Raw genomic sequence first — 19,760 nt, 5'->3', positions numbered from 1 at the left:
CTATGCTGTATTGGCATGCTGACAGAAGTCAGGTTAGTGGAGCAAAACATTTACGGCTTGGTTGACCCCATGCTGACATCAAGGTTCATCTACCAATAGATTCCAGACACAAAAGATAGGCACCTCCATGTCTTAAAATCGACTTTGGTCTTTGTGGTCAGCTGATTCACTTCATTCACACTGTCCAAACTGTTGACCTGAGATTAAAAGGTGGCTTTCTTTCTCCTCTTTTGAGTCATCGGATTTGAGTGCTGCTTTGTCTCTCTCAAGTCCATGTGCATCTTTATTCAGTGAGCCTCGGACAGAGACGCTATTGCTGTGACACCTGAGCTGTGGAGAGGAGAGAAGAACATGAAAAAGAATGAGGTGTAGAGACTAGAAAAAAAACAGCCATATTGTTGTGTGCATTCATATTAGAATATAAAAAAGACAGAATTATTATCATTACAAACAATTAAAACATGTTGAGATCAAGTTTAAAAATGTTAAGTCTACTTTACTGTTTTTTTTTTTTTAAAGGGTGCAAAATGAATGGCGGAAAACTAAGTAAACACATTAACATTCAAGCTTCAGACTTAAACAGATGCATTGAAATCCTTCTTAGAAATCCTCAGCCAATCTGAGCTCACTCAAACCGGTTTGTGCAGCCCTGATGACTAGTAATTGGCGAGAACAAAAAAATATTTGCCATTAAAAATTAACAAACCTCTGTGTGAACCTCTGTGTTTCGATGACTCTAGTTGACAAGCATCACACTCAGTTTCGAATGTATTTAACAGAAAATCTATATTTTATGTTCACTGCAAACTTTTATGCAACCAATTATCCTCTCTCTCATTTGAGCATTATAAGGCCCAGACTTTCCCTCGTGATAGAAAGACAGTCCAAGAGTTCTGTTTGGCAAACATGACCTTTAGCAAACATCCACTGTCCTTAGGGTTTTATTTCCACCAGAGGAAACCCTCTGCAATATTAATGCATTCTTATTAAGAGTAGTCCTCACAGCCGTCATTCAGCACATGTACAACATGCATGCACCTGAGACTAAAATGTGATTAAAATAATGTACAGCCAAGAAAATTTTGCAGAGAAAATGCATTGTTTTTAAATCCTTGCTCTGATCTCTCCAAATAATGATGCATGTCACAGTGTGAGCAGCATACAGACTTTCCTTTTTAATTTTAAGAGGCGGTACACAATCCCACAGAATTTTGAGAAATGAAAAGAACGATGGACTAGTTCCATGACCCACTAAAATAATATTCTATTACTAATTTATAGTACAACATTCCTACTGTTGATTTTTTTTATTTTATTCATAGTAGTATTTGCATTCTGAGAAATTGTCTTCACCCAAAATTTTGTTTACTCGTATTAGACACATAAATCCTGGTCTACCCTTTTACAATACGCTAAGGATATTTTGGAATAAATGAAAACACTCTTTGAAACAGTTCTTTTGTGCAGGCTGTGTTTATGTCTGCACGTTTTTATTTAATTTTATTTATTTATTTTTCACTAAGACCTAAGATTATGTAAAAGTGAGTACAAAGAAACTACAATTAGCCACTCCAGACATGTAATGGAGCAAGATAAAGAGCTTGTTGATGACATAATATACAACTCATTATGCAACTGGATTCACAAGACATAGGGGAAAGCCCCATCTATACTGAAACTGAACAGACACCTTATTAACTGCAAATTAATGAATACATACAGTAAACTAGACTTAGCTCATCAACCTTAATTTTACTGTAAACTGTCCTTGTTTTTAAGATGCTACTTGAAATTGACACTAAGTCCTAAACACTAAAACCACAAACAATAACAAAGATGTGGAAATACACAAAAACAACACTTACTTTTTAAAATTTGAGATTTGTTGCTCCTCCATGGTTGTCCGGTGCAGAAGTCAAAGAACCAGAGGTTTCTAAATCCCATGTCCGGGCTTCTCTTCTGCACCACCTGCTGTTTGGCCCAACCCTGTCTGGAGAGGAGAGGAGGGCGGGAGAGGCAGAGAGGCAAGAGATGATCTGTCAGCCATGGTTTGACACTGTGCTTCATCAGAGTTCCTTTTCTCTGCCTCCCTTTTTTTTTTGCACAGTTTGTGATCCTCAGTGTCCACTGGGCATCTAAAAAGGTCCAGGAACTGAACTGGCTGAGTGCTGATTTTAACACAAAGGAAGGTTTGGACAGCAAATAAGTACAGTGTGGAGTTTGCCTTGACCAGGTTGTGTTGTTATGGAAACCACTTATATTTTTTTTTGCAGTATTTGTTCACCTGGGTTGTCTAGCTCTTAGTCTTAAACACACTGCTCATGACCCTTCTTGGTTTTACCGTGAATGTGTTTGTAAAACAGTGTTCCTACTGATCTGTATTGATTATCGATTCCCACTTGGGACAAAAGACATCAACCCTTGCTTATTTAATGTTCATTCTCAGCACTACAATTACATTCTGATAAGGCTTAGAAAACTGTGAGCCTTCACTCTCAATAAGGGGGAAACAGAACAGAGCCTTTGCTCCTGGGCATTAACATAATTTGAACTAATCTGTGTGTCCAAACTGTGGCTATGGAGACCTATTTGATGTGATGTTGGCTAGTGTCGTGTTTCTTTGGATGGAGTAACTGCAGGTGTTTGAAGTAACTGCAGACATACAATAACCATAACCATACAACAGAGATATATATACATACAATTGCATCAAACTAGACCAAAGTAATGAAACTATATTATCTTGGATACTACTGTTGATTTCAAGGAGTCCTAGATAATTCATTTCCTACCATTATTAAGGTCAAGTGGACAAAATTATCAGCATGTGGGTGCACAAACATCAGGTGTTAGGGGAAATAACTTTGGAATCTTCATATAAAATTGAATTTGTGTTCCATGACGACATGAATTTTCAGTTTGCCACCAGAGGACAGAAAACGACTCTGAGGTCCTGACGAGGTGGGGAACTTCATCCACAGACAGCCAGAGGGGAGGAAGAAGTCAAGGCCAAGGCTGGATGATTGCCTGGAGGTATGGGGTTGCAGCCTGTCTGGCAGTGCTCTGCATCAGCTTCAGGGCTTTGACTGTGGTACGAGCAACAACAGAGAGCCAGTGGAGGGAGACAACGAAGACAGGGCAGGAACTGTGGCAGTGTTCATGAGCCTGACAGCAGCTAACAAAAGAAGGCTAGCTATATTGAGCTGGTATGTGCTTTACTTACCATATTACGTTATAAGGTAGTCAGGTAGAGGGGGAAACATGTGAATATGTATACTCCTGTGTAAAGCTCTCCAGGCTAGCAGTGACAAAAAACATGTGGGGACTCCAAAGAAAGGGAAGGGGCACTGAGGTTGGAGTGAGAAAACTTTTGTCTGTGGACATATTTAGTGACAAAAGGATCACAGTCTCTACCTTAAAACCAGAATAGTTAAGGGCTCAAAACAGTCAGTTTTGTGATTTTGTGATCAATTTTATGATTGTTTTTTATTTGTTCTTTTCTTACCCACTGTCACTTTATTTTAAACATGAAATAAATAACAATAAAGTATGACAGTAAAGTATGATAATAAAGTATCCTATCTTATCTTATCTTGTTTAAGCATGAAAAATGAAGGCCGGATATGACAGGTGGGTCAAACACTGGCTTCATCTTGGAGAAGAGGAGTATCTCTTGCTGATTTGAGTGCAGATGGCACATGGCCTCGTGTCTTGGAGAAGCTGATTTTGGAAGTCAGGAAATGGAGCAGCAGAGCAGCAGCCATGGTCTGAAGGAGCTGACAGGGTCAGTACGGCAGCTGGTAGCCCTGCCGGCACAAACAATTTGGGTTTTTGACAAGAGAGGGGACAGACGAGTTTTCCATGGGTTAGAAGCAAGGGACTTTAGTCATGTTAGAAAGTCAACTCAGCAGCTGAGATGAAAAAAGAGAAGAAGAGAAAGTCTGAGAGGTCATACAGGAAGCCAGATCTGTGCAATTTTCTGTCAACTACCTGAAATCTTAGTCATTCAGCCCATACGACTTCACACAGATGGGGGCAAAGTGAGGATGTAGAGATCAGTCCAGTGGAAGGGTGCCAGAGCCTGCCAAATAGAGGAGGGTACAGGAGAGGAAGGAAAGAAGGAGAGTATGCACATTTCCCTGAATAGTGATAACATGAAATGAGACCAAGATGAAGAGATATTACTCAAGCCAGTAGAGAGCAGACTTGGTACATTTGTCATAACCGTCCCTAAAAACACGGAAAAAAGGCTAGAAAGAGGAGCAGTGACACTGAGTGACTCTAGGATTTATCCAGATTAAAAAGCAGGTCCAAGGAACTGATTAAGTAAGGTAACATGAGGTTAAGTAAACAGTGAGCCTCATCTGGAAAATGTACTTCTAAGTGACACACAGAAAAGGCCTTGCAGGTGCTAACAATGGCTGAAATTATGTGCGATGGGAAAAGCTGATATAAACCACTTGAAGAAACAGTGTGATGTGTTGCAGCAAAATTATTTATAGAGACTTGTTGTTCTGTTTTATGTCTTTTTCTGTCAGTTTTATGGCTGAAAAGGGTAAGCATATCATCTCGCACATTCAAGACTGGATTCATGTTTTGCCTTTTCGTGATCTCTGTGATTGAATGTACATACCGGGCTTAAGCTACTTCCTCTGTGAGACCCTTCCAGCTACATTAATTTGCTCAGGGTTGTGACGGAGGATGCACTCCCTGTTTATGTCCACTGGGTGGCCCACTGGCATAAACAGTGAATAATGTCTGGCAAGCTGAAGGAAATAGGGACATCACTGCACAAGCTCTGCTGGAAGAAATGGCTGATGAGGTCATGAGGATGGTTTGTGAAAGTGATTTTCTGCACCAAAACACATGAACAGGTGAAAGTTGAAAGTATCAGTTTGAACTTTGTCTTCTGAAACTTTCAAAGGGGTGAAGGGTCAATAATTGAATTTTATGCTAAATGACAAGGAGAATCCAACATTTATATTGGTCTCGGTTTGTTATTTTGATAACCATGAAATCCTACCATAACTGTAAAAACATATTATTATAATAATGTTATTGTTTGCTTGTAAGAAAAAGAGGTTCCCCATGAAAGAAAGAACAACAGCACTTCCCATCCAGTGACATCTAATGAACGGGACATTACCGCTGTTATTAATGGGAAGTTGCAGGGTTTAACTGCTTGTGGTTGGAGGAGTGAAAGTGGAAGTGGGAGGTCTGATGGGATGGAGGGTACAACACCCTCATCTGCCTCCACTTACGTCTGATGTGCTTCTGGCTCCATCCAACATCTCCCACAGCCACAACCACAATCTCTGGATGGAACATCCTGCCCAGTCCAGCTCCTCTGCACTGCTTCCAGGGCCATGTTTGATATTTAGCTGATGCTGGGATTTTATTGTTAGTATGTTTTTCTTTTCTTTTCTTTTTCTTTTTTTTTAATTTCTCTGCTTCCCTTTCTGAAGAGGAAAATCCAAGAGCAGGATTGGCAGGGGAGGAAGGGTGGATTGTTTTTCAAGCATCTGCCCCGGTCCACTTGTCTCCCCAGAGCTGAAGTGATGTGGTGGGTCAAAGATAAAGGTTCCTGTCTGAAGTCAGGCAGGAACATCCAGGAATATGCTCTAAATACAATCAACAACAATCAGTTCACACGTTTTGAACCATTTTTATCTGTGTTGTTCCTTCTAGTGGTCTCCTTTGCATTAAATCCCTTTCCTGTGTGCACTCTCAAAATTCCTAACCTGTGCTCTCTGATTTCTTTCACATGATGAGTTTTGCTTCATAAATTTTGTCCAGTCTCTCTGTCTCTGACTCTCCTCCTGGTGATTGATTCAAGGGTTTAGGATTTTATTCCTGCTGCTGCCCTCTTTCTGACACACTTGATCACATATATATTTCTAAAATATATATGTGATCACATATATATTTTAGAAATATATATATTTCTAAAATACTAACTGTAACCTGTCTCATCTTGGTCTCCTCTTTACATTCTGCAGCTTAATTTGACCCACACTAAGGAAAACTATGGTGGTCTTGGGCTGTGTGTGTGAAATCTGGTTGACAGCCAGATAAAACATTTAAAGCCACAAGCCAAATGTTCTGGCTACATAGGTGGTCTGACGTTCGAAGCTGTATGTACGACTGAAGTTGACCCTCATGCTTTTGGTCTGGCTGAACCTCTAAAGGAGGAAAAACAACATTAAGGCTAATGTAGCACATTAAAAACTGTGCTATGTCAGCGTTACCCTGTTCCCCGACAGATGCTTGAAAGCTTTTCCTGGTACACTTTGACTTAATGCAACCTGAGGAAAACAATGTGAAACATCTAATTTGACACAGCTCAGTTTTAGACTCTCAGTTTCCAGTTCAAGCTGCATACAGCTCCAGTTTTGCCAGTTTGATCCTAAACAGATCTAAACAGATAATTTATAGTAGATAGACATTTTGGCAGAATGTTCCTTTGTTTTATATCAGACAGATAAGATCAATACCACACTCATGTCTGTTAAATATAAAGCTACAGCCAGTTAGCTTAGCACAAAGACCAGAATGAGGGGGATACAGCTGGCCTGGGTCTAGAGTCTCTGGTGGTTGCCTAGCAACTGCTCCCACCCAGGAACTAGTCAGGGCCATAATCCTCTAAAATTTGGACTGATATATATTTATTTAAATATTTCCATTATACAAATTGCTAATTGGCTGCTGGCTGAAGCTTCTTCTCCATCGGAAAGCAAATAAGAATATTTCCCAAAAATGTTTGTTCATAAAACCTGCACTTTGTTGGCCATTCAGGGGCAGCAGAAACCAGTTGTGAACACAACAGAGACATAACACCAGCAGTTAGGGTGGGACGTTACAATTTTTGAGTCCTGTTTCTGGACACCTGGTGAATCTAAGTCCAATATTCACTCTTTTTTAATTATGTTTTTGGTCTCTATCCTAGTCCTGAGGGAAATGTGTTGCTCTTTAGCTGCTAAATGCTCCACTGAGTTCACCAGCTGGTCACTAACTGTGTCTGCTGTTTGGTGCTAGGCATAGTGTCTAGTTGCCTTTTAGAGTTTTTTCCTCCTGCTAACAGCTGTGACAACACTATGAGAGGGGTGAGACTGAATCAAAACAGTAAAGCTGCGGGTCAGACAACTAAACAATGAGCTGAAGCTCGCTATGAAACTGCCTATAACTGAGGGGAGCTGCAGATTCAGATGACAATTCTCTGTAGGATCAACACTACAAATTACCCTTTTCACATTGTCATATGATGCATTGGTATTATAAAAATGTTGATTATAGCCACTGTAAAATAAGGAAGCACAACAGCAATTAGACAGTGAAGACAAGAAACTCACTAAAGCATGTTACACTGGTTGCTCACCCATTTGCTCGCTTGAAAACCTACCTCTTCTGAGAGTACCTACTTACCTTGTACTTCTCTCTATCTCCCTCTCAAAAAATAAAAATGCTATGCACTCATGTCTCACCTGCAACCTTTGTGCACTATGTCGCTAAACATAAGCATGTCCCACTGGATGAATAAATGCAAATGTGAAACAAAATGGCTGGCACTTTGTCATGCTTTTTCAGCTTAGTTATAGTCTAAAAACTCTAAGCCTCTTGCATCATTATCTTCCTGAAAAATAACATAAATACAGATGAACTGCTCAAACTACACAATGACCGATCTGACTAATGGTTTGCGTTCTTTGTGTTGTTTGCGTGAGCTAACAGAGTCAAGGAAAAGCCCCCTGAAACTCTAGTCCTCAGAGGGGGAAACGGCAACCATGACAACCACGTTCAATTCACTCCATTATCATATCATTTCCAGATGTAGTACATATAATTCAAGACCTCCCCCTCCTCCTGTTGGACCTCTTATATTTGGCTCTGTGCTTTGGCTCTTAAGATGTTGTTAATACACACACTATTGTGCAACACAACGCTGTTATTGTTGCAGGATCTGTCTGTAAGAAATGAACAGCGTAGTGGTAACAACAGCTGATGCTTTATGGTTACTCCTCTCTGTAATATGACACCTCACCTCAGTTTGTTGAGCTTTAATTGTGCTTTGATTGATAATTGAGCTTTAAACTCATGTCGTTACAAAGTTAGATTTTCACTGTGTCATCTATCACTTCATCCATCTCTCTCCTGCTAGCTTCCTGTTGCAACATTTCAGCCGCTACTTGCAGGCAGTCACACAGTTCTGTATGCAGCACTGTTATCAGATGTAGCCTACACAACATTGTTTTCATTGCAAATGGAAACAGTATTGGACTGTCAGACCCACAGGAGACAAAACAATTCTCAGAATGCCTGGAATTTTGCTCTTTTCCCCAGTCTGAGTGGTGTGGTTAAAGGCTCTCGCCACAAGCAATCTGCTGTTAGCAATGTGGCGAGTTGGAGGGGATCTGTGGCATCCTTCACATCCACTGTCGCTGCAGCTCAGAAGGAGGGAAGACCCTGGACAACCTGCCCATTGCCCTGACCTGATCACAGGATTAGAGGGCTGTAGAGCTAGAATCCAACGTTATTTTGTTTTGATGGATGCATATAGATAAAAGCAAAACCTACCAATTTAGTCAAGTAGTCTTTTCCAAGTAAAAGAAAACAATTAAGTAAGAACAGTATTTTTCTATTTCAAGGGACATTTTTGGGGACAAGGCACCTATTTCAAAGATGGTCTCACTAAAACTTGTTAGGTTTGGTGAGGTTTGGTCAGCAACAGGCTGCATGGTGGCTGTTTTTCAGGTTATATTGTCAGATTTCATTGAGATAGAAAGGAGTGATAACATCCATGTTAGTTTATTGTTTAATCAGTCTTTGACTCAGTGGACAGTTGAGTAGATTACTTACAGAATCTAAATATATCTCTCAGAAAATAATACTGTATTTTTTTTTTTTGAAAGAGCATGGTATCTTCCTGTAAATCTCTCACATACAATATATACACATTATTTTGTACTACACATTTACACTTGCATACACAGTCACGAAAGCATCACATCTGAAAGTGGATTCATCTGGACTTTTGAGGTTTTGCCGTTCAAATAGCTAAAATGTATCTGCATGCATTCGAAACACGAGAACTTTGAGGGTGTTTTTACACTCGGTCTGTTTCAGCAATTTAGCTGAGCTCAGTGATTATCACTCAAATTTCTTTGCACTGATGTGAGATTATGGCCCCTCTGAAATAACAAACCAAACCCAGACAGACAGAGCAGTCGTCTGAGTTGGGTGTGATTTAGAGCCCACTTTGATCAAGCTAGTTATTTGCCAGTTATGAATATTGTGCAGTAAGTTTGTGGTGACTGCTAATTATAATCTCAGCCAAGTTGTTTGTCTTAGGTCACATCTTCTAGCTAGCAAAATATTTCAAACCTTGCAATGGATTTCAGTGAAATTAGTTAGAGCATGGAGTAGGGAGAACTGATTAGAATTTGGTGTTAAAAGTTAGGCCTTTACTTAAACTGCTTTAATTCTTTAATGTATCATGTAATACATTATGCAATTAATTTAGATGGCACATGAAAACATAAACAAGCAATCTGGCAAAACTTGATGGCATTTTGCCTAAAGGTGGCACCGCAGCAAGTTGAGTGGTCGTAACTTTTATTTAGCTATTCTCCAGAAATCACTATGATTGTCAGTCACTTTCTGTAGTTTGTTGAAGATTCAGATCCAGACTGAAATTTAAATCTCCTAAATGTTTTTATAGAGTCATTCAGTGATTCTAATTGGATGTTTTCATGAAATTAATTTAAAACTGATGTAAATGTTGTCCATGTTATCTGCATAAGAATACGAATGGAAACATGCTCAAGTGAAAAAAAAAGGATTTTTTTCATAATGAAAAAAAGGGGAAACATTCAATTCTGTTTGCTGTAATTCAAGTGTCACCATTGGATTTACTGATTAAATAACAGTTGATTTTTTTTTTTTGGTAAAAATAAAAGTGGACACAACTGGAATCTCGGACAGTATACAATGCACCAATTCTGGGCATAAAATGGACACAATCTTAACTATTGTTGCTTAAATTTCCTCCATCAGATCGTTACAAGCTCTGATTCAAACCACTTCTCATCTGATCAAGTCCTACAGTTTGGCTTCCAAACTTAAATGAAGAGTAAGCATTAGGACTTTGAACTGAGTTCAAATAATGATTAACTGTGTCACGATACGTACAAGTTTTTTTTTCCTTTTTTTTTTTTTTTTAAATGGGGCAGCACACACTGTAGCGCATAATGTAAACACAGTTTCAGCTGAAAATAAACAGTTACTAATTACTTCCCACTGACTGATTGTAGATACACATAACGAGGGTGGGGCTATGCAGCAAAAAAATAAATTGTTGGACACTGTTTCATATCACAACCGCAGACACAAAATATCCCTAATACATGAGATGGAAGAAAAAACAGTATTTGTATGTGATATTTTGTGAATAGTAACTTTAAGTATGTATGACAAGCAACGGATCACTGTCCAATCCTTTAAATTTTTCAGTCAAAGTCAAGCACAATTGTTTAACTGAAGGTGTAAATGAAAAACTCAAAGGTACAGTGATTACCATTTATTTTTGTCTGTGAGTGGGATGTAACAGTGTGCCTACCTTCCATTTCTCTTCAAGTGAATGCCCCACCTCGCTGGTGTACCTGTTCACAGGATGATTAATAAACTGGCCCTTTCATGCAGAAAGCAAATGAATTAAAAAAAAAAAACACAACTAAATTAATGTAGTGATGCACAGACCTCATGCAAGAACAACATTTTATGGTTCACTTTGGGGTTCATCATCTCTATTAGAATTGTCTGTTCACTTTTCACTGCCAGGCAAGGAAGCAAAGCAGCTTTGCCAGTAATGTGGAGATTACGTTGATGCATCTGAGCAGCATTATAGTTCAAACTCCACTTCTGTCTCAAATACACATTTTGCAGGTGCTTGGCAGGCAAGTCTTTCATACTTTTGTGAAGGTTTTTTGATAGCGCATATTTCCACTGGACAAAACCTCCCAGCCACTCAACAAGTGTGCATGTACTTTAGGGAATGTACATGCCACCACCTCGGGGTCCTCTCTGCGACCCTGTGTGGACTTCACTGACCCTATGTGGGGCTCTGCATGCATGATTCCTACAGAAGCAAAGCACAGCTTAACAAATCACATAGAGGGTTGAGGATCTCAGCTCAAATTAATGAGCTGATTTTTAATGAGTTGATATGAACTGCTTATAGTTAACAGGTGATGTGATTTCAGCAGAGATCACAAGAGGTATACTGGTTATGTCTGAGCCCTGAATACAAGCTTTGTGTAAGCATTTCATGTAGTTCTGTGTGACTTCAAAGTGGTGTGGATGTATATAAATTTATTTTATGACATTTGTTGTGGAGCTTGACATATGCAAGAATAATCTCCTTATGCCTGTGAGTGGATCAAAAACTCAGAGCTCAATCTATACAAATGAAATGAATGGTATGTCTCTTCATACCAGCGCCTACTTCCAGCTACAGGGTAGCATTGGAGTCAGTAAAGAGAACTGCTTTTGAAATTAAGCTAGAATTTCTGGAAGAGACCATTAATATTGTACTACACCTCTGAAATGTAAAGAATATTTACTCTGATCATGAGGAATCACTCTCAATGCATTTAAGTAAATTCAGCTGTGAAAAGGTAGAAGTGTCTTCTCATTCAAGTGATTAAGGCCTCTAGCTTTAGGGCAGTAAACGGTGCTGTTCACTGGCAAACTGGTTCGCAATGTTGACACGAAATGCAAGTTCATTATAGCTTACTGATTCTGCTTGTGTGTAAGAGGAAAGCATCATGCCGGAGGGTGACACTGCAAATATTCAAAAATAAATTGTATCTAATAGCATACTGAGGCTTTACAGTGAAATTTAGGCAGTCATGCATTAGCCAAACTTGCATACTGTCAGCACAATATTCTTAGCACAAAACCACGCCCTGTGCGAAGGTAAAGTGATTGGGAGTCTCTTGCTAACAGGATATTTAGTCAGTGTTATTTGCTGATTTTGCCATATTTACCGCCCTGAAACCAGAAGTGTCTTAGTGGAGAGCTTCACTTTGTGACCAAAAAAAAATAATAAAAAAAATAACTGCACTTAGTGGTTTTTGTTTGGGTTGTCCTCTCACAGCAGAACAGGATAGATCAGATCAAGTTCTGGAAGGTGACAGGAAATTCCACAGTTAGCTATGTTGCTCTTAACACTGTCCAGAGCAGAGAGGGAGCCCAGTCGGATACTGGCTCTTTGAGGGCGGGGGGGGTTGGTGGTAAGTGCCGGCTAGGCCATGAGGCGGAAGTGGGGGGGTGGGGGGGGCGCCGTTGATCTTCCAGGGGGTGATCTCACGTCACCACTTGCTGCACTGTTGAGCGTTCATGAGGGCAGGACTGGTCTCTGCAGTGCAGCCTCCTAAGCAGCCGCTGTAGCTTGTTGGAGAAGTTTTTGTTCATCTGCCTGTACATGAGAGGCATCGCAAAACTGCTAGAGAAGGCCAGCAGCTTAGACACACATCTCAAGAAATAATAGGTAGGTAAGTAATGTGCATTGCTAACGTACCCTGGCGCCCCAACTACAGTGTGTACCAACAGGGTCATATAGTATGGGGTCCACAGTACAAACTGCACACATACTGAGGCTAAAAGCAGCCTGTGGATAGAAGGGTCCAACCGAGCAGAGTCCTGATCCAGAGGTGTGGACTCCTTCCTAATGCGCAAAATGAGAACAAAGGCATAAAGAACAGCCACAGCTGGAACCACGTAGCCGATAAACATCATGATGGCGTCTGCTGCCTCCTTGTTCTGCATTTTGGAGCACTCAACCATCTTAGCGGAGATGTGGTTGCACACGTAAAAAAGCAGCGAAGAGAAGCTGGTGAGCACAGCACCGCCCCAGATGAACCCACACACATGTTTGGTGTTATACACACTGGACATGTATGTACGAGGCAGGGCCCGCTCTATATAGTAGTCCAGACTGAGCAGCGTGGTGGAATACATGATAACCAGAGATGAGATGTTGAAGAGGATGAGCAGGGTGATGTAGACCTCATTGTTGTACTCCCATGCATGCCAGCGGGTGAAGGTGGAGCTCAGCAGCTCCACGGGCGCCACCACGTTAAGCACAAGGCCCGCGATGGCCATGTTGACGAAATAGACATCTGGCATCGTCATGGACACCTTGTTGGAGAGGTTAACCACGACCAGCAGTACATTGTAGCATAACCCCAGTGGGAAGCACACCAGGAGGTAGATGAGGGAGAAGACTGACAGAATGAGGCCAAAGTCCTGGCAGAGCCGGAAGTCCACGCTGGTGTCCGTCTCATTGTTAACCATGCAGATCCACATTGCTGGGCTCTGACACAGGTCAAGCACTCTCAACAGGTCGACTGCAGGCAGAAAGTCAGGGAGAAAGGAGTTAGTTACTGAACTAATAACAAATGTCAATGTTGTGATCAGTTAGCAGTAACAATATAACTAAAGCTGGATGATGCTGCTTTAGTTAGAGCATTACAAAGTTAAATTAAATGATACAGTGCATATAATTTAACAATAATCTATGTAGGACTACAGCTACTTTTATACAATATTCAATAAAAGTTATGTGAGAAAGATAAATTAATGTAGATGCAATCACAGGCAGTTTCATTGCTCATGTCACAGCAATCAATAACAGTAACAACAATCCAATAAGTTCAGAACATCATTCCATATTCATTCTATGGAGCTGCACATGTTCCAAAACATAATTCAGCCTCTGAAATAAGAGAAAATTAAGCAATATCAAAATTCTAATTCTAATTTCTATGAGCTCATCTAAACCTACGTTTTATGTATTATATGTGAATTTTATGTAGAAGTCTGTGTGTGTGTGTTTGTACGTTGCCTGGCTGCAGAATTCAGCCCTCTCTGTTACTGCTTTCTGTGCTAGCAAGCAAGGCCTTGACACAAAAACACGTCAGCCACGGCACAGCTATTATGGCCTGGGTAACACTGTTAATTTCACTTCACTGCATCTGACTGGCTGAATACGAACGCCTCACAATATGTTTCAATTGCGAGCTCAGACTCAAAACCCACTATTTCCCCTCTCTGAGACACACAGCGGCCAGAGCAAACGCAGCCCTTGTTCTGGTGGAAGAATACAAAACTACGTCTGTTTGACGCCTCTTGCTCTGCCTCTCTTTCTGTCACATGCAGGGCCATTGCAGCCTGTGCAGAGCTACCCTTGTGCTTTTCACATGGTCAAGCAGCAAGATAAAGAGGAACACTGCTCCGAGTAAAGCATTTGCACCTTCTGTTCAGGTTCCTGCCAAGTTGGCTGGGGGTTGGGCACGTGATGATTGGTAGATTTATAGAGAGTGAAATGTGAAGCAGGCTCTGGTGAAGGGTCAGTGAGGATTGAGTTGTGGGGTTGGAGTTCAGGGCAAGGTCAAAGAAAACCACCGCGCACAAGCCTTTGTGTATCATGTCTAGTGGGGCTGCAAGTTTTTAAACAGTTATGTAATGCTCCCTTTGCATAATTAACTCAGGTCATTTCAAATAAATTATTCAAACTGCTTTGGTCAAGGAAAAGTAAGATCATAAGACTCCGGCAAGATTGCAGAGATATGTCACCCAAGTTCACTGTGTTTTATTTCCTGAGTGATGATTTGGCTGTTTCCACATGTTTTGCTTCATTCTCAAAACTGATTCAGAAAGAACGATTCTCTGGAGAGAAAATCAAATTCACAAGAAGAAATACGTACATGTTCTAATCTGTGCAGAATTTTCCGGAAATCTCTCCCCTGAAAAAATACCCTGGAACAAAGTGTAGGAAGGGAGTTTTGTTTTCAGGAGGATGAGTAACAATGCCAGTAAAGGGGAAACATTCCTCCGTTTACTTACGTAACTCCACTACAGAGGGGCTGTTTTGGCCTTAAGCCGGAGACACAGACGCACAAACACACACCAGGGCTCAGTCCCTCCTTTATACTACTCCAGTTGGCTGCAGTGAAGACTACAGTGGAGGCTGGAGCTCAGAGCTGGACTGGAACGGGATCAGGAGGAAGAAAGTGTAGAGTTACTCCTCACAAAAAAACCCTGTCATTCCCAGAACAGGAGCACTGGCCAGCCCTCTTGTAAACATGCCTTTCTAACACCAGCAGCTAGGTGCCTCACTGACTATAACAGACCAAGACAAAAGCACATAATTAGCAATGGTCCTGTCCCATAGATTATGTACTATTTTCTGAATGTATTGTAGATTGGAAGTTTGTTCGCCCTTCACTCGTTCAACAACCTCTCATCACTTAGGGAGAAAATGACCTTAAAAGAAGCTGGTGATTATTAAAGAGAGCTCACTGCATTGTGGTCGGCAGTCCCCATTCATTAGCACCTGCTGTATACAGACATTTCTGCCACCCTGTCATTATCACGTTGGCTCACTCTGCAGCTTCCGACAGCTGCAGGGTACGTCATAATTCTGCATAAAAAGGACTCATAGTTTTTTTTTTTTTTTGGTGTGCTAGTGTTTAATTACTGTTAAACTGCTGGTTATGTGTCCAAAGAGGTCTGAACAAGCAGATGTGCGGTAATCATGAATTCAGATCAAGTACTACGGAAACCCTAACCCTAACCCTTCCTGTTTCCTCCTTGAGCAAGATTAGCCTAGTATCTGATTCAAGATCTTGACAATGACAATAGTTACCACACGATATAATCGTGCCACATGAAAACAATATTATTTGTCTCCTAAGCATATCCTGCAAGTTTCTACAGTTTCTAGAGCTAACAATTCATAATATTTTAAAGCAGATTTTTCATGTTAACCATGTGAACAACCACTACAAGCTTTACACTCTCTGCATCAATTCACTCTGGGCAACTGTAGAAGTTGCCCAGAGTGATGTTGGTGATCTGGTGTTGTGAAAGTCATTGCACTTTAGCTCTGCACATTTTGCCAGCAGCCCGTGATAATGAAATCTCTAGTTTTCCACTCAGCTGAGGGAAAAACAGGGGAGGTGAAAGAAAATGTCTACTGCTGACTTAGAGGCGCCACACACACTCATCCAGTATGAGCCATTCCTGCTTTAATTCAAGGTAATGAGGGCCATTTCAGATTCTGTCAAGACAACAGATGGAGGTGACGTTGTTAGGGCTGAGTGAAGGTCAGAGATACTCTGTTAACATGAGCAAAGCAACTGGCAGTATTTTCAGTTGTAACACACGTGCACAGAGATGATAAGCTGAAAATGTACTGGTGGCAGCATTGGGAGTTGTCAAATGACAATTTATTTTTCTCTTGCTGGATTGTTTTTGGTCATGTTGCCCAGTCCTATTACTCCCTATTAATTATGCATAGACCCACAGCTATAAGAAAGATCACTATTTCCAGTACTGTGTCTGTCCTCTTGCTAGCTGCTTTCCATAGCTAGTGTTAAACTTTCTGCATCCGTGATTAAGCGAGGGTCAGCGATGGTCCAAATGATGCAAATTTCGTCATCAGAGAGCGTACGTGGGGCTCCGTGCAGACATCCGTGTATCCTCCACTTTGCTGCCACTGCACTACAAGGGTGTGGACTCCAAGCAGACTTGAAAGCAACATAATGAGAACATGTGTCCCTGGTGCCTGAAGCTGTCCGTGTATGTGTCTGCAAGAGAGAATAACTTAAGCCTATCAAGGTGCCATACGTAACACTACATGGCTAAGTGAGTATAACCTAAGCTCTGATCAACGACAACGTGAGTAAAAAATCTTTGTTGTGTTCTCCTTGTCCATGACGTTGGCTGCAGTCGAGGACTAGGTTAAGCCCTGTCTGAACTTTTTGCACCACTTCATGTCAAAAGTGGTTAAGTTAAATATTCCCAGAAGGGGAGGCCCTGCGTCAGCACGGTCCAGCCCCACCAAACACGAACTCATAAGAGTGACGCCCACGTGCTTGACGTCTTAGTGTTTTGAAGGCAGATCTCGCGGGCTGATGGGAGTAGTGTGACATACTGGGCCCACACCCCTCATATATCCTTACTGGAATTTACAGGCCCTTCTCAGAAAGTACTGAGTGATGTCACATGATTCGCTTCTCAAGTCTGCAGGAGCGTGTGGTGGAGCAGCAGCAGAAGCACTACAGAAAGAAAATAAGATTATGCGACCCACATTCACACATGTGCTGACTGTTCAGCGATATTAGAGGTGAAGCGACATCTGATGAGCAGAATCTTCTGCCAATTAATGAGGAGTATAATTCAAAGTAACTGCACACAAAACTAACAAACTACTTACAGAATGAGAGGCCTTTAAGATGTAAATGATTCATTTAAAGAAAACCCTAAACCTCTCCTGGGTTTAGTGATCTTCTTAGCAGCCTATTTTTCGTGGAAAGCAGCCCATTAACAGAGAGTATTAAGGAGGGATCTGGCTTCAGGTGTATGCTAATGCTGCAAAACATTTTGCAAATTAAAATTACTAAGCTCTCAGAGGTTATTAATAAACTTGCCACTGACTCCATTTCTGTGGGGAGGTTTTTATATAATTCAGAATGTTTTCCCCAAATCATTATCAGTCCTAACTGAATTTGTGTGCTTGTTTTTGGATGGAAGCCTACAAACTACTGACTGTGTGGCAAACTGTACACACAGATCAACTATTTAACAACAACAATAACAACAACAACAATGAAAGAAAGCAGAATGTTGATGATCTGATTCACTAACTGCTGCACAGAGGATGTGGAACAACGTCACATATACTTTGGAAAACCAATATTTCCTCATATCAGATTCTAGTGAAATAGACTCTGGTCAAGCACAAGTCATGGTCACTGTCGAAAGCCTCCTCAGCTTCTTTCCGGCAACATGTTGAACTTTCACAGGCGTCAACAAAGTCAGAGTTCAATGGTCAGCACAAAGCAGGCTTACTGTCATTAAGCAGGCACACACACACACACACACACACACACACACACACACACACACACACACACATCCTCTCTGGTCACATGGATGAAGCTGACAACAGCAAGTGCAAAGCCTAACTCAAGAAGCATTTAATTTGGTGATCGGTAAGACTTATCTGAGCACGCAAATAGCACACACTCGGCTTTCTAGTTAATGTGTAATGTGGTCTGGTGGATGTGCTGGCCATCACAAAATATCACTACCATGTTATCATCATCAGTAGGAGTACTGTTAGATGTGCATCATCCTTATTAGCCAGAATCTGAATATTTGTACATAATTACAAGCTAAATTGTTAGTACATCTTATTCAACTGCTACTTTAAAAGTTTCATTTATCAAAACAAAGATGTCTAATGGTGTTGAGAGGACTGGATTTTAAAAAATAGAACTAGGTGAACTGGTGTAAATATGCAAAAAAAAAAAAAAAAAAAAACATCTAGCGGTTATAAACATTACATATGGTTAAACAAACTCACTGTGACATCCCATTGGTTGTGGGTTTCAATGGAAGATTAAATGCACTATTACTCATGTAAAGAGCAACCTGCCAAAACTTTTCTTAACTATTATTTCTTATGGCGGAGCTTTTTAATGAAGCCCCCAGCACTTGAGAAAACTGATCCAGTGAGAAACACCCTCAGGTGTCGTTTCCCAAATATAAAATGCGTCGTTAAAACAGTGGGACAAACAAACCAGCTTATTATTTCTCTCTTTATTGTTGCTGCGGACACTGGATCTCTCCCATCACACTTGACTGCGCAGATCAAAGCGTGGATAGCTGTCACGGCTTCACCATTATTCTACCATTCCTGCGACTATTGTTGGCACAACTAAAGCTACTCGCCCTCTGCATAGCCACCTACAGCGGGGGGGAAATTCACTTTTCTGCCGCTCTAGGCTGTAGATTCAGTGCAAACCTATCGCATGTGTGGTCAGAAATAGCAGAAAAGAAAGCAAAACTCACCAGAAACGTATAGATTTGGCTCGGCGACAAACCTACGGAGGCATCGGGTCTGGATGTAGCGTTTCCACTGGCATTTCTCGGCCGTTTCATTTGACAAACACACATCCTGAAGTACGCGCTTCGGCTCCCGCCGCGCTCAGAAAGCCTCGAAAAGAGCGAAAAAGAGCCGTTTTAGCGCATTTCGGTTGTCTCGCTCCTCATCTATCAACTTTCCAGACGAGGCTTGTTCTGAAAAGGGGCCGTCCGTTGCAGACTTTACTACTGCTGGAGTGCTGCTGAGCCCTACGGTGTGTACACACGTGACCCTCCCCCCACCGTCTCCTCGCTGCGCTCTCCGCTGCTGCCGCTCCACGGACTCGAGGCCCGAATGGCCGGTTCTCTGCTCTGATTGGACGGAGGGCAGGGAGGTGGGGACCGGGTGGGGGAACACAAACACACACACGCACAGTCCAACCCTGCCTTCTTCAAGCCATAGATGGTCCCCCAGAAACTCTTCCTATCTGATAAAATGAAAAAAGAACACATCAGTTAGATGCATCTCAAGAATCTTATCATGTAAACAATAAATTTGTTTTTTTAAAAACAAACAAACCTTAACTGTTCCATTATCATGCATCTGCAAAGTAAGTTTCCTTTTGCAGTGTTGTCTTCTGCAATGCCCATCTTTAATGAACTGACCTAACCCTTACCAAAACGAGTTACCTCTGTCATGTCTAAAGGGGCCAGAAATGCCTGTCACATGGTTGAGCAGAAACCTTTTCCCACCAAACACCTTTCTGACGCCAGATTAGGCTGTACCTGACCTTTTCTACAACTTCCTGTCCGAATGTGCACTGTTGTAACAG

At 41.3% G+C, this 19,760-nt stretch overlaps 1 protein-coding gene across 1 annotated transcript; it reads right to left on the bottom strand.

Moving 5' to 3' along the window:
* Positions 1-8,795: 8,795 nt before the first annotated feature.
* gpr146 (G protein-coupled receptor 146) lies at positions 8,796-19,217 on the bottom strand. The gene is made up of 2 exons (XM_041063080.1): positions 18,916-19,217; positions 8,796-13,403 (listed from the first exon to the last, which is right to left on the bottom strand). Exon 2 carries the CDS (start codon positions 13,360-13,362, stop codon positions 12,361-12,363), a length of 1,002 nt encoding a protein of 333 aa, XP_040919014.1. The 5' UTR covers positions 13,363-13,403; positions 18,916-19,217; the 3' UTR covers positions 8,796-12,360.
* Between the last annotated feature and the right edge of the window lie 543 nt (positions 19,218-19,760).

The sequence above is a fragment of the Toxotes jaculatrix genome, chromosome 18, assembly GCF_017976425.1.
Source record: "Toxotes jaculatrix isolate fToxJac2 chromosome 18, fToxJac2.pri, whole genome shotgun sequence".
NCBI lineage: Eukaryota > Metazoa > Chordata > Actinopteri > Toxotidae > Toxotes > Toxotes jaculatrix.
This window is presented reverse-complemented; position numbering and strand designations above follow the sequence as displayed.

Bases quoted from the DNA above. Each gene is read 5' to 3' on its own strand.
- gpr146 (XM_041063080.1), bottom strand. From the start codon at position 13,362: ATGTGGATCTGCATGGTTAACAATGAGACGGACACCAGCGTGGACTTC.